Below are 24,150 nucleotides of genomic sequence, written 5' to 3' on the forward strand. Positions count from 1 at the left end.
CAAACAGATTCTTAAGGATCTCGTCCAATCACAACCAACACAAACAGATTATAATGGATCTTGTCCAATCACAACCAACACAAACAGATTCTTATGGATCTCATCCAATCACAACCAACACAAACATATTATAATGGATCTCGTCCAATCAAAACCAACACAAACAGATTGTTATGGATCTCGTCCAATCACAACCAACACAAACAGATTATAATGGATCTCGTCCAATCACAACCAAGACTAACAGATTCTAATGGATCTGGTCCAATCACAACTAACACAAACACATTCTTATGGATCTCGTCCAATCACAACCAACACAAACAGACTATACTGGATCTCGCCCAATCACAAACAACACAAACAGATTCTTAAGGATCTCGTCCAATCACAACCAACACAAACAGATTATAATGGATCTTGTCCAATCACAACCAACACAAACAGATTCTTATGGATCTCATCCAATCACAACCAACACAAACATATTATAATGGATCTCGTCCAATCAAAACCAACACAAACAGATTGTTATGGATCTCGTCCAATCACAACCAACACAAACAGATTATAATGGATCTTGTCCAATCACAACCAACACAAACAGATTCTTATGGATCTCATCCAATCACAACCAACACAAACATATTATAATGGATCTCGTCCAATCAAAACCAACACAAGCAGATTGTTATGGATCTCGTCCAATCACAACCAACACAAACAGATTATAATGGATCTCGTCCAATCACAATCAAGACTAACAGATTCTAATGGATCTCGTCCAATCACAACCAACATAAACAGATTCTTATGGATCTCGTCCAATCACAACCAACACAAACATATTATAATGGATCTCGTACAATCACAACCAACACATACAGATTCTTATGGATCTCATCCAATCACAACCAAAACAAACAGATTATATTGGATGTGGTCCAATCACAACCAACACAAACAGATTATAATGGATCTCGTCCAATCACAACCAACACAAAAATATTATAATGGATCTCGTCCAATCACAACCAACACAAACAGATTATAATGGATCTCGTCCAATCACAACCAACACAAACAGATTCTAATGGATCTCGTCCAATCACAACCAACACAAACAGATTATAATGGATTTCGTCCAATCACAACCAACACAAACACATTCTACTCGATCTCGTCCAATCACAACCAACACAAACAGATTATAATGGATCTCGTCCAATCACAACCAACACAAACATATTATAATGGATCTCGTCCAATCACAACCAACACAAACAGATTATAATGGATCTCGTCCAATCACAACCAACACATACAGATTCTTATGGATACTGTCCAATCACAACCAAAACAAACATATTATAATGGATCTCGTCCAATCACAACCAACACAAACATATTATAATGGACCTCGTACAATCACAACCAACACATGCAGATTCTTATGGATCTTTTCCAATCACAACCAACACAAACAGATTCTTATGGATCTTGTCCAATCACAACCAACATCAACCTATTTTAATGGATCTCGTCCAATCACAACCAACACAAACAGATTCTAATGGATCTGGTCCAATCACAACCAACACAAACACATTCTTATGGATCTTGTCCAATCACAACCAACACAAACCTATTTTAATGGATCTCGTCCAATCACAACCAACACAAACACATTCTTATGGATCTCGTCCAATCACAACCAACACAAACAGACTATAATGGATCTCGCCCAATCACAAACAACACAAACAGATTCTTAAGGATCTCGTCCAATCACAACCAACACAAACAGATTATAATGGATCTTGTCCAATCACAACCAACACAAACAGATTCTTATGGATCTCATCCAATCACAACCAACACAAACATATTATAATGGATCTCGTCCAATCAAAACCAACACAAACAGATTGTTATGGATCTCGTCCAATCACAACCAACACAACCAGATTATAATGGATCTCGTCCAATCACAACCAAGACTAACAGATTCTAATGGATCTGGTCCAATCACAACTAACACAAACACATTCTTATGGATCTCGTCCAATCACAACCAACACAAACAGACTATACTGGATCTCGCCCAATCACAAACAACACAAACAGATTCTTAAGGATCTCGTCCAATCACAACCAACACAAACAGATTATAATGGATCTTGTCCAATCACAACCAACACAAACAGATTCTTATGGATCTCATCCAATCACAACCAACACAAACATATTATAATGGATCTCGTCCAATCAAAACCAACACAAACAGATTGTTATGGATCTCGTCCAATCACAACCAACACAAACAGATTATAATGGATCTTGTCCAATCACAACCAACACAAACAGATTCTTATGGATCTCATCCAATCACAACCAACACAAACATATTATAATGGATCTCGTCCAATCAAAACCAACACAAGCAGATTGTTATGGATCTCGTCCAATCACAACCAACACAAACAGATTATAATGGATCTCGTCCAATCACAATCAAGACTAACAGATTCTAATGGATCTCGTCCAATCACAACCAACATAAACAGATTCTTATGGATCTCGTCCAATCACAACCAACACAAACATATTATAATGGATCTCGTACAATCACAACCAACACATACAGATTCTTATGGATCTCATCCAATCACAACCAAAACAAACAGATTATATTGGATGTGGTCCAATCACAACCAACACAAACAGATTATAATGGATCTCGTCCAATCACAACCAACACAAAAATATTATAATGGATCTCGTCCAATCACAACCAACACAAACAGATTATAATGGATCTCGTCCAATCACAACCAACACAAACAGATTATAATGGATTTCGTCCAATCACAACCAACACAAACACATTCTACTCGATCTCGTCCAATCACAACCAACACAAACAGATTATAATGGATCTCGTCCAATCACAACCAACACAAACATATTATAATGGATCTCGTCCAATCACAACCAACACAAACAGATTATAATGGATCTCGTCCAATCACAACCAACACATACAGATTCTTATGGATACTGTCCAATCACAACCAAAACAAACATATTATAATGGATCTCGTCCAATCACAACCAACACAAACATATTATAATGGACCTCGTACAATCACAACCAACACATGCAGATTCTTATGGATCTTTTCCAATCACAACCAACACAAACAGATTCTTATGGATCTTGTCCAATCACAACCAACATCAACCTATTTTAATGGATCTCGTCCAATCACAACCAACACAAACAGATTCTAATGGATCTGGTCCAATCACAACCAACACAAACACATTCTTATGGATCTTGTCCAATCACAACCAACACAAACCTATTTTAATGGATCTCGTCCAATCACAACCAACACAAACACATTCTTATGGATCTCATCCAATCACAACCAACACAAACAGACTATAATGGATCTCGCCCAATCACAAACAACACAAACAGATTCTACTGGATCTCGTCCAATCACAACCAACACAAACAGATTATAATGGATCTCGTCCAATCACAACCAACACAAACAGATTATATTGGATCTCGTCCAATCACAACCAACACAAACAGATTATATTGGATCTCGTCCAATCACAACCAAGAAAAACATATTATAATGGATCTGGTCCAATCATAACCAACACAAACAGATTATAATGGATCTCGTCCAAACACAACAAACACAAACAGATTCTGATGGATCTCGTCAAATCACAACCAACACAAACAGATTCTTATGGATCTTGTCCAATCACAAGCAACACAAACAGATTCTAATGGATCTCGTCCAATCACAACCAAGCCTAACAGATTCTAATGGATCTCGTCCAATCACAACCAACATAAACATATTCTTATGGATCTAGTCCAATCACAACCAACACAAACATATTATAATGGATCTCGTACAATCACAACCAACACATACAGATTCTTATGGATCTCGTCCGATCACAACCAACACAAACAGATTCTTATGGATCTTGTCCAATCATAACCAACACAAACAGATTATAATGGATCTCGTCCAATCACAACCAACACAAACAGATTATAATAGATCTCATCCAATCACAACCAACACAAACAGATTATAATGGATCTCGTCCAATCACAACCAACACAAACAGATTATAATGGATCTCGTCCAATCATAACCAACACAAACAGATTATAATGGATCTCGTACAAACACAACCAAGACAAACAGATTCTAATGGATCACATCCAATCATGACCAACACAAACAGATTCTTATGGATCTTGTCCAATCACAACCAACACAAACAGATTGTTATGGTTCTCGTCCAATCACAACCAACACAAACAGATTATAATGGATCTCGTCGAATCACAACCAAGACTAACAGATTCTAATGGATCTCGTCCGATCACAACCAACATAAACAGATTCCTTTGGATCTCGTCCAATCACAACCAACACAAACATATTATAATGGATCTCGTACAATCACCACCAACACATACAGATTGTTATGGATCTCGTCCAATCACAGCCAACAAAAACAGATTCTTATGGATCTTGTCCAATCACAACCAACACAAACCTATTTTAATGGATCTCGTCCAATCACAACCAACACAAACAGATTCTAATGGATCTGGTCCAATCACAACCAACACAAACACATTCTTATGGATCTTGTCCAATCACAACCAACACAAACCTATTTTAATGGATCTCGTCCAATCACAACCAACACAAACAGATTCTAATGGATCTCGTCAAATCACAACCAACACAAACACATTCTACTGGATCTCGTCCAATCACAGCCAACACAAACACATTCTACTGGATCTCGTCCAATCACAACCAACACAAACACATTCTACTGGATCTCGTCCAATCACAACCAACACAAACAGATTCTAATGGATCTGGTCCAATCACAACCAACACAAACAGATTCTAATGGATCTCGTCCAATCACAACCAACACAAACAGATTATAATGGATCTCGTCCAATCACAACCAACACAAACAGATTCTTATGTATCTCGTCCAATCACAACCAACACAAACATATCATAATGGATCTCGTCCAATCAAAACCAACAAAAACAGATTTATAATGGATCCCGTCCAATCACAACCAACACAAACCTATTTTAATGTATCTCGTCCAATCACAACCAACACAAACAGATTCTAATGGATCTGGTCCAATTACAACCAACACAAACACATTCTACTGGATCTCGTCCAATCACAACCAACACAAACACATTCTACTGGATCTCGTCCAATCACAACCAACACAAACAGATTATAATGGATCTCGCCCAATCACAACCAACACAAACAGATTATTATGGATCTCGTCCAATCACAACCAACACAAACAGATTATAATGGATCTCGTCCAATCACAACCAACACAAACAGATTCTAATGGATCTCGTCCAATCATAACCAACACAAACAGATTATAATGGATCTCGTCCAATCACAACCAACACAAACAGATTCTAATGGACCTCGTCCAATCACAACCAACATAAACAGATTCTTATGGATCCCGTCCAATCACAACTAACACAAACATATTATAATGGATCTCGTACAATCTCAACCAACACATACAGATTCTTATGGATCTTTTCCAATCACAACCAACACAAACAGATTCTTATGGATCTTGTCCAATCACAACCAACATCAACCTATTTTAATGGATCTCGTCCAATCACAACCAACACAAACAGATTCTAATGGATCTGGTCCAATCACAACCAACACAAACACATTCTTATGGATCTTGTCCAATCACAACCAACACAAACCTATTTTAATGGATCTCGTCCAATCACAAACAACACAAACAGATTCTAATGGATCTGGTCCAATCACAACTAACACAAACACATTCTTATGGATCTCGTCCAATCACAACCAACACAAGCAGACTATAATGGATCTCGCCCAATCACAAACAACACAAACAGATTCTTATGGATCTCGTCCAATCACAACCAACACAAACAGATTATAATGGATCTCGTCCAATCACAACCAACACAAACAGATTCTAATGGATCTCGTCCATTCACAACCAACACAAACAGATTATAATGGATCTTGTCTAATCACAACCAACACAAACAGATTCTTATGGATCTCATCCAATCACAACCAACACAAACATATTATAATGGATCTCGTCCAATCAAAACCAACACAAACAGATTGTTATGGATCTCGTCCAATCACAACCAACACAAACAGATTATAATGGATCTCGTCCAATCACAACCAAGACTAACAGATTCTAATGGATCTCGTCCAATCACAACCAACATAAACAGATTCTTATGGATCTCGTCCAATCACAACCAACACAAACAGATTATAATGGATCTCGTACAATCACAACCAACACATACAGATTCTTATGGATCTCGTCCAATCACAACCAAAACAAACAGATTATATTGGATGTGGTCCAATCACAACCAACACAAACAGATTATAATGGATCTCGTCCAATCACAACCAACACAAACAGATTATAATGGATCTCGTCCAATCACAACCAACACAAACAGATTATAATGGATCTCGTCCAATCACAACCAACACAAACAGATTCTAATGGATCTCGTCCAATCACAACCAACACAAACAGATTATTATGGATCTCGTACAATCACAACCAACACATACAGATTCTTATGGATCTCGTCCGATCACAACCAACACAAACAGATTCTTATGGATCTTGTCCAATCATAACCAACACAAACAGATTATAATGGATCTCGTCCAATCACAACAAACACAAACAGATTATAATAGATCTCATCCAATCACAACCAACACAAACAGATTATATTGGATCTCGTCCAATCACAACCAACACAAACAGATTATAATGGATCTCGTCCAATCATAACCAACACAAACAGATTATAATGGATCTCGTACAAACACAACCAAGACAAACAGATTCTAATGGATCACATCCAATCATAACCAACACAAACAGATTCTTATGGATCTTGTCCAATCACAACCAACACAAACAGATTGTTATGGTTCTCGTCCAATCACAACCAACACAAACAGATTATAATGGATCTCGTCGAATCACAACCAAGACTAACAGATTCTAATGGATCTCGTCCGATCACAACCAACATAAACAGATTCCTTTGGATCTCGTCCAATCACAACCAACACAAACATATTATAATGGATCTCGTACAATCACCACCAACACATACAGATTGTTATGGATCTCGTCCAATCACAGCCAACAAAAACAGATTCTTATGGATCTTGTCCAATCACAACCAACACAAACCTATTTTAATGGATCTCGTCCAATCACAACCAACACAAACAGATTCTAATGGATCTGGTCCAATCACAACCAACACAAACACATTCTTATGGATCTTGTCCAATCACAACCAACACAAACCTATTTTAATGGATCCCGTCCAATCACAACCAACACAAACAGATTCTAATGGATCTCGTCAAATCACAACCAACACAAACACATTCTACTGGATCTCGTCCAATCACAGCCAACACAAACACATTCTACTGGATCTCGTCCAATCACAACCAACACAAACACATTCTACTGGATCTCGTCCAATCACAACCAACACAAACAGATTCTAATGGATCTCGTCCAATCACAACCAACACAAACAGATTATAATGGATCTCGTCCAATCACAACCAACACAAACAGATTCTTATGGATCTCGTCCAATCACAACCAACACAAACATATCATAATGGATCTCGTCCAATCAAAACCAACAAAAACAGATTTATAATGGATCCCGTCCAATCACAACCAACACAAACCTATTTTAATGTATCTCGTCCAATCACAACCAACACAAACAGATTCTAATGGATCTGGTCCAATTACAACCAACACAAACACATTCTACTGGATCTCGTCCAATCACAACCAAAACAAACACATTCTACTGGATCTCGTCCAATCACAACCAACACAAACAGATTATAATGGATCTCGCCCAATCACAACCAACACAAACAGATTATTATGGATCTCGTCCAATCACAACCAACACAAACAGATTCTAATGGATCTCGTCCATTCACAACCAACACAAACAGATTATAATGGATCTCGCCCAATCACAACCAACACAAACAGATTTTATTGGATCTCGTCCAATCACAACCAAGACAAACATATTATAATGGATCTCGTCCAATCATAACCAACACAAACAGATTATAATGGATCTCGTCCAATCACAACCAACACAAACAGATTCTAATGGATCTCGTCCAATCACAAAAACACAAACAGATTGTTATGGATCTTGTCCAATCACAACCAACACAAACAGATTGTTATGAATCTCGTCCAATCACAACCAACACAAACAGATTATAATGGATCTCGTCCAATGACAACCAAGACTAACAGATTCTACTGGACCTCGTCCAATCACAACCAACATAAACAGATTCTTATGGATCCCGTCCAATCACAACTAACACAAACATATTATAATGGACCTCGTACAATCACAACCAACACATACAGATTCTTATGGATCTTTTCCAATCACAACCAACACAAACAGATTCTTATGGATCTTGTCCAATCACAACCAACATCAACCTATTTTAATGGATCTCGTCCAATCACAACCAACACAAACAGATTCTAATGGATCTGGTCCAATCACAACCAACACAAACACATTCTTATGGATCTTGTCCAATCACAACCAACACAAACCTATTTTAATGGATCTCGTCCAATCACAACCAACACAAACAGATTCTAATGGATCTGGTCCAATCACAACTAACACAAACACATTCTTATGGATCTCGTCCAATCACAACCAACACAAACCTATTTTAATGGATCTCGTCCAATCACAACCAACACAAATAGATTCTTATGGATCTCGTCCAATCACAACCAACACAAACAGATTATAATGGATCTCGTCCAATCACAACCAACACAAACAGATTCTAATGGATCTCGTCCATTCACAACCAACACAAACAGATTATAATGGATCTTGTCCAATCACAACCAACAAAAACAGATTCTTATGGATCTCATCCAATCACAACCAACACAAACATATTATAATGGATCTCGTCCAATCAAAACCAACACAAACAGATTGTTATGGATCTCGTCCAATCACAACCAACACAAACAGATTATAATGGATCTCGTCCAATCACAATCAAGACTAACAGATTCTAATGGATCTCGTCCAATCACAACCAACATAAACAGATTCTTATGGATCTCGTCCAATCACAACCAACACAAACATATTATAATGGATCTCGTACAATCACAACCAACACATACAGATTCTTATGGATCTCGTCCAATCACAACCAAAACAAACAGATTATATTGGATGTGGTCCAATCACAACCAACACAAACAGATTATAATGGATCTCGTCCAATCACAACCAACACAAAAATATTATAATGGATCTCGTCCAATCACAACCAACACAAACAGATTATAATGGATCTCGTCCAATCACAACCAACACAAACAGATTCTAATGGATCTCGTCCAATCACAACCAACACAAACAGATTATAATGGATTTCGTCCAATCACAACCAACACAAACACATTCTACTCGATCTCGTCCAATCACAACCAACACAAACAGATTATAATGGATCTCGTCCAATCACAACCAACACAAACATATTATAATGGATCTCGTCCAATCACAACCAACACAAACAGATTATAATGGATCTCGTCCAATCACAACCAACACATACAGATTATAATGGATACTGTCCAATCACAACCAAAACAAACATATTATAATGGATCTCGTCCAATCACAACCAACACAAACATATTATAATGGACCTCGTACAATCACAACCAACACATGCAGATTCTTATGGATCTTTTCCAATCACAACCAACACAAACAGATTCTTATGGATCTTGTCCAATCACAACCAACATCAACCTATTTTAATGGATCTCGTCCAATCACAACCAACACAAACAGATTCTAATGGATCTGGTCCAATCACAACCAACACAAACACATTCTTATGGATCTTGTCCAATCACAACCAACACAAACCTATTTTAATGGATCTCGTCCAATCACAACCAACACAAACACATTCTTATGGATCTCGTCCAATCACAACCAACACAAACAGACTATAATGGATCTCGCCCAATCACAAACAACACAAACAGATTCTTAAGGATCTCGTCCAATCACAACCAACACAAACAGATTATAATGGATCTTGTCCAATCACAACCAACACAAACAGATTCTTATGGATCTCATCCAATCACAACCAACACAAACATATTATAATGGATCTCGTCCAATCAAAACCAACACAAACAGATTGTTATGGATCTCGTCCAATCACAACCAACACAAACAGATTATAATGGATCTCGTCCAATCACAACCAAGACTAACAGATTCTAATGGATCTGGTCCAATCACAACTAACACAAACACATTCTTATGGATCTCGTCCAATCACAACCAACACAAACAGACTATACTGGATCTCGCCCAATCACAAACAACACAAACAGATTCTTAAGGATCTCGTCCAATCATAACCAACACAAACAGATTATAATGGATCTTGTCCAATCACAACCAACACAAACAGATTCTTATGGATCTCATCCAATCACAACCAACACAAACATATTATAATGGATCTCGTCCAATCAAAACCAACACAAACAGATTGTTATGGATCTCGTCCAATCACAACCAACACAAACAGATTATAATGGATCTCGTCCAATCACAACCAAGACTAACAGATTCTAATGGATCTCGTCCAATCACAACCAACATAAACAGATTCTTATGGATCTCGTCCAATCACAACCAACACAAACAGATTATAATGGATCTCGTACAATCACAACCAACACATACAGATTCTTATGGATCTCGTCCAATCACAACCAAAACAAACAGATTATATTGGATGTGGTCCAATCACAACCAACACAAACAGATTATAATGGATCTCGTCCAATCACAACCAACACAAACATATTATAATGGATCTCGTCCAATCACAACCAACACAAACATATTATAATGGATCTCGTCCAATCACAACCAACACAAACAGATTATAATGGATCTCGTCCAATCACAACCAACACAAACAGATTCTAATGGATCTCGTCCAATCACAACCAACACAAACAGATTATAATGGATTTCGTCCAATCACAACCAACACAAACACATTCTACTCGATCTCGTCCAATCACAACCAACACATACAGATTCTTATGGATACTGTCCAATCACAACCAAAACAAACATATTATAATGGATCTCGTCCAATCACAACCAACACAAACATATTATAATGGACCTCGTACAATCACAACCAACACATGCAGATTCTTATCGATCTTTTCCAATCACAACCAACACAAACAGATTCTTATGGATCTTGTCCAATCACAACCAACATCAACCTATTTTAATGGATCTCGTCCAATCACAACCAACACAAACAGATTCTAATGGATCTGGTCCAATCACAACCAACACAAACACATTCTTATGGATTTTGTCCAATCACAACCAACACAAACCTATTTTAATGGATCTCGTCCAATCACAACCAACACAAACACATTCTTATGGATCTCGTCCAATCACAACCAACACAAACAGACTATAATGGATCTCGCCCAATCACAAACAACACAAACAGATTCTTAAGGATCTCGTCCAATCACAACCAACACAAACAGATTATAATGGATCTTGTCCAATCACAACCAACACAAACAGATTCTTATGGATCTCATCCAATCACAACCAACACAAACATATTATAATGGATCTCGTCCAATCAAAACCAACACAAACAGATTGTTATGGATCTCGTCCAATCACAACCAACACAAACAGATTATAATGGATCTCGTCCAATCACAACCAAGACTAACAGATTCTAATGGATCTGGTCCAATCACAACTAACACAAACACATTCTTATGGATCTCGTCCAATCACAACCAACACAAACAGACTATACTGGATCTCGCCCAATCACAAACAACACAAACAGATTCTTAAGGATCTCGTCCAATCACAACCAACACAAACAGATTATAATGGATCTTGTCCAATCACAACCAACACAAACAGATTCTTATGGATCTCATCCAATCACAACCAACACAAACATATTATAATGGATCTCGTCCAATCAAAACCAACACAAACAGATTGTTATGGATCTCGTCCAATCACAACCAACACAAACAGATTATAATGGATCTCGTCCAATCACAACCAAGACTAACAGATTCTAATGGATCTCGTCCAATCACAACCAACATAAACAGATTCTTATGGATCTCGTCCAATCACAACCAACACAAACAGATTATAATGGATCTCGTACAATCACAACCAACACATACAGATTCTTATGGATCTCGTCCAATCACAACCAAAACAAACAGATTATATTGGATGTGGTCCAATCACAACCAACACAAACAGATTATAATGGATCTCGTCCAATCACAACCAACACAAACATATTATAATGGATCTCGTCCAATCACAACCAACACAAACATATTATAATGGATCTCGTCCAATCACAACCAACACAAACAGATTATAATGGATCTCGTCCAATCACAACCAACACAAACAGATTCTAATGGATCTCGTCCAATCACAACCAACACAAACAGATTATAATGGATTTCGTCCAATCACAACCAACACAAACACATTCTACTCGATCTCGTCCAATCACAACCAACACATACAGATTCTTATGGATACTGTCCAATCACAACCAAAACAAACATATTATAATGGATCTCGTCCAATCACAACCAACACAAACAGATTATAATGGATCTCGTCCAATCACAACCAACACAAACAGATTATAATGGATCTCGTCCAATCACAACCAACACAAACAGATTATAATGGATTTCGTCCAATCACAACCAACACAAACATATTCTACTGGATCTCGTCCAATCACAATCAACACAAACCGATTATAACGGATCTCGTCCAATCACAACCAACACAAACATATTATAATGGATCTCGTCCAATCACAACCAACACAAACAGATTATAATGGATCTCGTCCAATCACAACCAACACATACAGATTCTTATGGATACTGTCCAATCACAACCAAAACAAACATATTTTAATGGATCTCGTCCAATCACAACCAACACAAACAGATTATAATGGATCTCGTCCAATCACAACCAACACAAACAGATTATAATGGATTTCGTCCAATCACAACCAACACAAACACATTCTACTCGATCTCGTCCAATCACAACCAACACATACAGATTCTTATGGATACTGTCCAATCACAACCAAAACAAACATATTATAATGGATCTCGTCCAATCACAACCAACACAAACATATTATAATGGACCTCGTACAATCACAACCAACACATGCAGATTCTTATCGATCTTTTCCAATCACAACCAACACAAACAGATTCTTATGGATCTTGTCCAATCACAACCAACATCAACCTATTTTAATGGATCTCGTCCAATCACAACCAACACAAACAGATTCTAATGGATCTGGTCCAATCACAACCAACACAAACACATTCTTATGGATCTTGTCCAATCACAACCAACACAAACCTATTTTAATGGATCTCGTCCAATCACAACCAACACAAACACATTCTTATGGATCTCGTCCAATCACAACCAACACAAACAGACTATAATGGATCTCGCCCAATCACAAACAACACAAACAGATTCTTAAGGATCTCGTCCAATCACAACCAACACAAACAGATTATAATGGATCTTGTCCAATCACAACCAACACAAACAGATTCTTATGGATCTCATCCAATCACAACCAACACAAACATATTATAATGGATCTCGTCCAATCAAAACCAACACAAACAGATTGTTATGGATCTCGTCCAATCACAACCAACACAAACAGATTATAATGGATCTCGTCCAATCACAACCAAGACTAACAGATTCTAATGGATCTGGTCCAATCACAACTAACACAAACACATTCTTATGGATCTCGTCCAATCACAACCAACACAAACAGACTATACTGGATCTCGCCCAATCACAAACAACACAAACAGATTCTTAAGGATCTCGTCCAATCACAACCAACACAAACAGATTATAATGGATCTTGTCCAATCACAACCAACACAAACAGATTCTTATGGATCTCATCCAATCACAACCAACACAAACATATTATAATGGATCTCGTCCAATCAAAACCAACACAAACAGATTGTTATGGATCTCGTCCAATCACAACCAACACAAACAGATTATAATGGATCTCGTCCAATCACAACCAAGACTAACAGATTCTAATGGATCTCGTCCAATCACAACCAACATAAACAGATTCTTATGGATCTCGTCCAATCACAACCAACACAAACAGATTATAATGGATCTCGTACAATCACAACCAACACATACAGATTCTTATGGATCTCGTCCAATCACAACCAAAACAAACAGATTATATTGGATGTGGTCCAATCACAACCAACACAAACAGATTATAATGGATCTCGTCCAATCACAACCAACACAAACATATTATAATGGATCTCGTCCAATCACAACCAACACAAACATATTATAATGGATCTCGTCCAATCACAACCAACACAAACAGATTATAATGGATCTCGTCCAATCACAACCAACACAAACAGATTCTAATGGATCTCGTCCAATCACAACCAACACAAACAGATTATAATGGATTTCGTCCAATCACAACCAACACAAACACATTCTACTCGATCTCGTCCAATCACAACCAACACATACAGATTCTTATGGATACTGTCCAATCACAACCAAAACAAACATATTATAATGGATCTCGTCCAATCACAACCAACACAAACAGATTATAATGGATCTCGTCCAATCACAACCAACACAAACAGATTATAATGGATCTCGTCCAATCACAACCAACACAAACAGATTATAATGGATTTCGTCCAATCACAACCAACACAAACATATTCTACTGGATCTCGTCCAATCACAATCAACACAAACCGATTATAACGGATCTCGTCCAATCACAACCAACACAAACATATTATAATGGATCTCGTCCAATCACAACCAACACAAACAGATTATAATGGATCTCGTCCAATCACAACCAACACATACAGATTCTTATGGATACTGTCCAATCACAACCAAAACAAACATATTTTAATGGATCTCGTCCAATCACAACCAACACAAACAGATTATAATGGATCTCGTCCAATTACAACCAACACAAACAGATTCTAATGGATCTCGTCCAATCACAACCAACACAAACATATTATAATGGATCTCGTCCAATCACAACCAACACAAACACATTCTACTGGATCTAGTCCAATCACAACCAACACAAACATATTCTACTGGATCTCGTCCTATCACAACCAACACAAACATATTCTACTGGATCTCGTCCAATCACAACCAACACAAACATATTCTACTGGATCTCGTCCAATCACAACCAACACAAACAGATTCTTATGGATCTTGTCCAATCACAACCAACATCAACCTATTTTAATGGATCTCGTCCAATCACAACCAACACAAACAGATTCTAATGGATCTGGTCCAATCACAACCAACACAAACACATTCTTATGGATCTTGTCCAATCACAACCAACACAAACCTATTTTAATGGATCTCGTCCAATCACAACCAACACAAACACATTCTTATGGATCTCGTCCAATCACAACCAACACAAACAGACTATAATGGATCTCGCCCAATCACAAACAACACAAACAGATTCTTAAGGATCTCGTCCAATCACAACCAACACAAACAGATTATAATGGATCTTGTCCAATCACAACCAACACAAACAGATTCTTATGGATCTCATCCAATCACAACCAACACAAACATATTATAATGGATCTCGTCCAATCAAAACCAACACAAACAGATTGTTATGGATCTCGTCCAATCACAACCAACACAAACAGATTATAATGGATCTCGTCCAATCACAACCAAGACTAACAGATTCTAATGGATCTGGTCCAATCACAACTAACACAAACACATTCTTATGGATCTCGTCCAATCACAACCAACACAAACAGACTATACTGGATCTCGCCCAATCACAAACAACACAAACAGATTCTTAAGGATCTCGTCCAATCACAACCAACACAAACAGATTATAATGGATCTTGTCCAATCACAACCAACACAAACAGATTCTTATGGATCTCATCCAATCACAACCAACACAAACATATTATAATGGATCTCGTCCAATCAAAACCAACACAAACAGATTGTTATGGATCTCGTCCAATCACAACCAACACAAACAGATTATAATGGATCTCGTCCAATCACAACCAAGACTAACAGATTCTAATGGATCTCGTCCAATCACAACCAACATAAACAGATTCTTATGGATCTCGTCCAATCACAACCAACACAAACAGATTATAATGGATCTCGTACAATCACAACCAACACATACAGATTCTTATGGATCTCGTCCAATCACAACCAAAACAAACAGATTATATTGGATGTGGTCCAATCACAACCAACACAAACAGATTATAATGGATCTCGTCCAATCACAACCAACACAAACATATTATAATGGATCTCGTCCAATCACAACCAACACAAACATATTATAATGGATCTCGTCCAATCACAACCAACACAAACAGATTATAATGGATCTCGTCCAATCACAACCAACACAAACAGATTCTAATGGATCTCGTCCAATCACAACCAACACAAACAGATTATAATGGATTTCGTCCAATCACAACCAACACAAACACATTCTACTCGATCTCGTCCAATCACAACCAACACATACAGATTCTTATGGATACTGTCCAATCACAACCAAAACAAACATATTATAATGGATCTCGTCCAATCACAACCAACACAAACAGATTATAATGGATCTCGTCCAATCACAACCAACACAAACAGATTATAATGGATCTCGTCCAATCACAACCAACACAAACAGATTATAATGGATTTCGTCCAATCACAACCAACACAAACATATTCTACTGGATCTCGTCCAATCACAATCAACACAAACCGATTATAACGGATCTCGTCCAATCACAACCAACACAAACATATTATAATGGATCTCGTCCAATCACAACCAACACAAACAGATTATAATGGATCTCGTCCAATCACAACCAACACATACAGATTCTTATGGATACTGTCCAATCACAACCAAAACAAACATATTTTAATGGATCTCGTCCAATCACAACCAACACAAACAGATTATAATGGATCTCGTCCAATCACAACCAACACAAACACATTCTACTGGATCTAGTCCAATCACAACCAACACAAACATATTCTACTGGATCTCGTCCTATCACAACCAACACAAACATATTCTACTGGATCTCGTCCAATCACAACCAACACAAACATATTCTACTGGATCTCGTCCAATCACAACCAACACAAACAGATTCTTATGGATCTTGTCCAATCACAACCAACATCAACCTATTTTAATGGATCTCGTCCAATCACAACCAACACAAACAGATTCTAATGGATCTGGTCCAATCACAACCAACACAAACACATTCTTATGGATCTTGTCCAATCACAACCAACACAAACCTATTTTAATGGATCTCGTCCAATCACAACCAACACAAACACATTCTTATGGATCTCGTCCAATCACAACCAACACAAACAGACTATAATGGATCTCGCCCAATCACAAACAACACAAACAGATTCTTAAGGATCTCGTCCAATCACAACCAACACAAACAGATTATAATGGATCTTGTCCAATCACAACCAACACAAACAGATTCTTATGGATCTCATCCAATCACAACCAACACAAACATATTATAATGGATCTCGTCCAATCAAAACCAACACAAACAGATTGTTATGGATCTCGTCCAATCACAACCAACACAAACAGATTATAATGGATCTCGTCCAATCACAACCAAGACTAACAGATTCTAATGGATCTGGTCCAATCACAACTAACACAAACACATTCTTATGGATCTCGTCCAATCACAACCAACACAAACAGACTATACTGGATCTCGCCCAATCACAAACAACACAAACAGATTCTTAAGGATCTCGTCCAATCACAACCAACACAAACAGATTATAATGGATCTTGTCCAATCACAACCAACACAAACAGATTCTTATGGATCTCATCCAATCACAACCAACACAAACATATTATAATGGATCTCGTCCAATCAAAACCAACACAAACAGATTGTTATGGATCTCGTCCAATCACAACCAACACAAACAGATTATAATGGATCTCGTCCAATCACAACCAAGACTAACAGATTCTAATGGATCTCGTCCAATCACAACCAACATAAACAGATTCTTATGGATCTCGTCCAATCACAACCAACACAAACAGATTATAATGGATCTCGTACAATCACAACCAACACATACAGATTCTTATGGATCTCGTCCAATCACAACCAAAACAAACAGATTATATTGGATGTGGTCCAATCACAACCAACACAAACAGATTATAATGGATCTCGTCCAATCACAACCAACACAAACATATTATAATGGATCTCGTCCAATCACAACCAACACAAACATATTATAATGGATCTCGTCCAATCACAACCAACACAAACAGATTATAATGGATCTCGTCCAATCACAACCAACACAAACAGATTCTAATGGATCTCGTCCAATCACAACCAACACAAACAGATTATAATGGATTTCGTCCAATCACAACCAACACAAACACATTCTACTCGATCTCGTCCAATCACAACCAACACATACAGATTCTTATGGATACTGTCCAATCACAACCAAAACAAACATATTATAATGGATCTCGTCCAATCACAACCAACACAAACAGATTATAATGGATCTCGTCCAATCACAACCAACACAAACAGATTATAATGGATCTCGTCCAATCACAACCAACACAAACAGATTATAATGGATTTCGTCCAATCACAACCAACACAAACATATTCTACTGGATCTCGTCCAATCACAATCAACACAAACCGATTATAACGGATCTCGTCCAATCACAACCAACACAAACATATTATAATGGATCTCGTCCAATCACAACCAACACAAACAGATTATAATGGATCTCGTCCAATCACAACCAACACATACAGATTCTTATGGATACTGTCCAATCACAACCAAAACAAACATATTTTAATGGATCTCGTCCAATCACAACCAACACAAACAGATTATAATGGATCTCGTCCAATTACAACCAACACAAACAGATTCTAATGGATCTCGTCCAATCACAACCAACACAAACATATTATAATGGATCTCGTCCAATCACAACCAACACAAACACATTCTACTGGATCTAGTCCAATCACAACCAACACAAACATATTCTACTGGATCTCGTCCTATCACAACCAACACAAACATATTCTACTGGATCTCGTCCAATCACAACCAACACAAACATATTCTACTGGATCTCGTCCAATCACAACCAACACAAACATATTCTAACATGAATGTAGATGTTTGGGTCCCAATAATAGTGTTTTTAAATTCCAACATGATATCAATATAGACGTTCCATATTGGTGTCCATCACTAGTTAATAAATTACATAGTTACATAGTTTTATAGTAAATAAATACACAATATTACAATACAAATATAAATGTACAGAATTAAATATCAACATAACAATCAAATATAAATATAAACCATGTTTACAGTTGAGTTCCCAGTGTCACGTCCAGATTTGATCTTAGCCAGCGAGGCGTAAAAGAAGTCTGTCACCGCAGACGGGAAGAAAGAAAACTTCATCTTCTCCAAGACAGGACCTATGAAGGGAAACAACACTGGAAAAGGAGAGGAGGGGGGAGGAGGGGAGAAGAGAGGAGGGGAGGAGAGTAGAAAAGGAGAGGAGGATGGGAGAGGAGAGGAGAATATGAGAGGAGATGAGGAGGAGGGGAGAGGAGGGGATGGGAGAAGAGGAGAGCAGGGGAGGACAGGAGAGGAGAAGAGGAGAGCAGGGGAGGACAGGAGAGGAGAAGAGGAGAGGAGAGGTGGAGAGGAACGTTTTATAGAAAGGTGTACAACTGCATATGATTAGAAAGTTCAATTTTGTGTCTGTGTGTGTGTGTGTGTGTGTGTGTGTGTGTGTGTGTGTGTGTGTGTGTGTGTGTGTGTGTGTGTGTGTGTGTGTGTGTGTGTGTGTGTGTGTGTGTGTGTGTGTGTGTGTGTGTGTGTGGTCTCACCAAATAGGAGCAACAGTGGGTTGAACATGTCAAACTTGATCATCTTCTTGACGTTGGAGACGAAGGGGTCTGAAGGGTTGTTCAGAGAGTCAATGTTCACACTGAAGGCTGTGCTGGTGACCACGTCCATACTGTAGGGCCCAAAGAACCTGCAACACAAACACAATTACACACCCACTGACCACAACTACACAACTACAGACCACAACTACTGACCACACAACTACCGACCACACAACTACTGACCACAACTACCGACCACACAACTACTGACCACACAACTACTGACCACAACTACCGACCACACAACTACTGACCACAACTACCGACCACACAACTACTGACCACACAACTACTGACCACACAACTACTGACCACAACTACCGACCACACAACTACTGACCACAAAACTAAATCAAATCAAATGTGTTTGTCACATGCGCCAACTACAACAGGTGTTTACATTACATTTACATTACTGTGAAATGCTTACTTACAATGCAGTTCAAGAAATAGAGTTGAGAAAATATTTACAAAATAAACTAAAGTAAAAAATATGTAAATAGTTTGGGTAGCCATTTGATTAATTGCTCAGCAGTCTTACGGAATGCGGCTGCGAAAGAGCCTGGACTCGAACCAGGATCTCTAGTGGCACAGCCTAGTACATCACAGCCTAGTACATCACAGCCTAGTACATCACAGCCTAGTACATCACAGCCTAGTACATCACAGCCTAGTACATCCCAGCCTAGTACATCACAGCCTAGTACATCACAGCCTAGTACATCACAGCCTAGTACATCACAGCCTAGTACATCCCAGCCTAGTACATCCCAGCCTAGTACATCCCAGCCTAGTACATCACAGCCTAGTACATCACAGCCTAGTACATCACAGCCTAGTACATCCCAGCCTAGTACATCCCAGCCTAGTACATCACAGCCTAGTACATCACAGCCTAGTACATCACAGCCTAGTACATCACAGCCTAGTACATCCCAGCCTAGTACATCACAGCCTAGTACATCACAGCCTAGTACATCAGCACTGCGATGCCTTAGACCACCACTTTGGAGGCCCCGGGTGACTGGAGTCTTTGACAATTTTTGGGGCCTTCCTCTGACACCGCTTAGTATATAGGTTCTGGATGGCAGGAAGCTTTGCCCCAGTGATGTACTACGCTCTGTAGCTCCTTACTGTCAGATAACGAGCAGTTGCCATACAAGGCGGTGATGCAACCGGACAGGATGCTCTCGATGGTGCAGCTGTAGAACCTTTTGAGGATCTGGCGACCCATACCAAATCTTTTCAGTCTCCTGGGGGGAAAAGGCTTTGTCGTGCCCTCTTCACAACTGTGTTGGTGCGCTTGGACCATGATAGTTTGTTGGTGATGTGGACACCAAGGAACTTGAAACTCTCGACACACTTCCCTACAGCCCCGGCGATGTGAATGGGGGCGTGTTTGGTCCTCCTTTACCTGTAGTCCACGATCAGATACTTTGTCTTGCTCACATTGAGGGAGAGGTTGTTGTCTTGGTACCACACTGCCAGGTCTCTGACCTCCTCCCTATAGACTGTCTCATCTTTGTCGGTGATCAGGCCTACCACTGTTTTGTCATCAGCAACCTTAATGATGGTGTTGGTGTCGTGCTTGGCCACGCAGTCGTGGGTGAACTGGGAGTACAGGAGGGGACTAAGCACAAACCCATGAGTGGCCCTCGTGTTGAGGATCAGCGTGGCAGACCTGGGGGCGGCCCGTCAGGAAGTCCAGGATCCAGTGGCAGAGGGAGGTGTTTAGTCCCAGGGTCTTTAGCTTAGTGATGAGCTTTGTGGGCACTATGGTGTTGAACGCTGAGCAGTAGTCAATGTACAGCATAGTCATGCATGTGTTCCTTTTGTCCAGGAGGGAAAGGGCAGTGTGGAGTGCAATAGAGATTGCATCATCTGTGGATCTGTTGGGGCGGTAGGTGAATTGGAGTGGGTGTAGGGTTTCCGGGATGATGGTGTTGATGTGAGCCATGACCAGCCTTTCAATGCACTTCATGGTTACCGACGTGAGTGCTATGGATCTGTTGGGGCGGTATGCTAGTGATGTAGGCAGGTTACCTTCACTTTATATTGCACAGTGACTATGATTGTCTGCTTGAAACATGTAGGTATTACAGACTCGGTCAGGTAGAGGTTGAAAATGTCAGTGAAGACACTTGCCAGTTGGTCCGCGCATCCTCTGAGTACACGTCTTGGTAATCTGTCCTGCCCTTGCGGTTGCACATGTGACATGCTGGTAGATATTAGATCAGACGGATTTAAGTTTCCCTGCATTAAAGTCCCCAGCCACTTGGAGCGCCACTTCTGGACGAGCATTTTCTTGTTTACTTATGGCCTTATTTTTTATTTGACCTTTATTTTACTTGGCAAGCCAGTTAATAACAAATTGTTATTTTCAATGACAATGCTACCGTCCCTTATACAGCTCGTTAAGTGTGATCTTACTGCCAGCATCGGTATGTGGTGGTAAATAGACGGCTACGAAAAATATAGATGAAAACTCTCTTGGTAGATAGTGTGGTCTACAGCTTATCATGACGTACTCTACCTCAGGCCAAGAGTGTGCAAAGCTGTCATCAAGGAAAAGGGTGGCTATATGTGTGTGTATATTATAATCAAGACTCAGAGGTGTAAGGTGAAATGTCAGAGGTCAGAGGTTAGAGGTCAGGACTCACTCCTTCACTTCGATGGTCTGGTCTTTATCTGCCTGCTTCTTCATTCCATTCAGCAGGTTAGCAGAGTGCTGCTTCATGATAACAAACATCTAGAGGAGAGAGAGAGGGAGAGAGAGAGAGAGGAGAGGTAGAGAGAGAGAGTTAGAGAGAGAGAGAGAGGGGTAGAGAGAGAGAGAGAGAGAGAGAGAGAGAGAGAGAGAGAGAGAGAGAGAGAGAGAGAGAGAGAGAGAGAGAGAGAGAGAGAGAGAGAGAGAGAGAGAGAGAGAGAGAGAGAGAGAGAGAGAGAGAGAGAGAGAGAGAGAGAGGGAGGTAGAGGTAGAGGTAGAGGTAGAGGTAGAGGGAGGTAGAGGGAGGTAGAGGGAGGTAGAGGGAGGTAGAGAGAGTTTGAGGTAGAAAGGTAGAAATGGAAAGAATTAACAAATAAACAGAGCAAACTAGAAACTATTTGGCCCTAAACAGAGAGTACACAGTGGCAGAATACCTGACCACTGTGACTGACTCAAACTTAAAGCCTTTACTATGTACAGACTCAGTGAGCATAGCCTTGCTATTGAGAAAGGCCACCGTAGGCAGACATGGCTCTCAAGAGAAGGCAGGCTATGTGCACACTGCCCACAAAATGAGGTGGAAACTGAGTTGCACTTCCTAAGCTCCTGCACAATGTATGACCATATTAGAGACATATATTTCCCTCTGATTACACAGATCCACAAAGAATTTGAAAAAAAATCAGATTTTGATAAACTCCCATATCTACTGGGTGTTCTTTTGGAACATCTGTGAGTGTAATGTTTAATGTTAATTTTTATTGTTTATTTCACAGTTTGTATATTATCTACCTCACTTGATTTGGCAATGTTAACATATCTTTCCCATGCCAATAAAGCCCCTTGAATTGAATTTAATTGAGAT

At 39.0% G+C, this 24,150-nt stretch overlaps 1 protein-coding gene across 2 annotated transcripts in view; it reads right to left on the reverse strand.

Annotated features, from left to right (window-relative positions):
* Window positions 1-24,150, reverse strand: part of LOC129839792 (cytochrome P450 3A27-like) — a 56,199-nt gene that overhangs the window by 17,379 nt on the left and 14,670 nt on the right. For both annotated transcript variants that reach the window (XM_055907431.1, XM_055907432.1), the window contains 3 exons: window positions 23,239-23,327; window positions 20,516-20,664; window positions 19,989-20,116 (listed from right to left, as the gene is read on the reverse strand). In XM_055907431.1, the coding sequence (XP_055763406.1) occupies window positions 19,989-20,116; window positions 20,516-20,664; window positions 23,239-23,327 (366 nt within the window). The remainder of the gene's footprint in view (window positions 1-19,988; window positions 20,117-20,515; window positions 20,665-23,238; window positions 23,328-24,150) is intronic.

Source organism: Salvelinus fontinalis, chromosome 40 (genome assembly GCF_029448725.1).
Source record: "Salvelinus fontinalis isolate EN_2023a chromosome 40, ASM2944872v1, whole genome shotgun sequence".
Lineage (NCBI taxonomy): Eukaryota > Metazoa > Chordata > Actinopteri > Salmoniformes > Salmonidae > Salvelinus > Salvelinus fontinalis.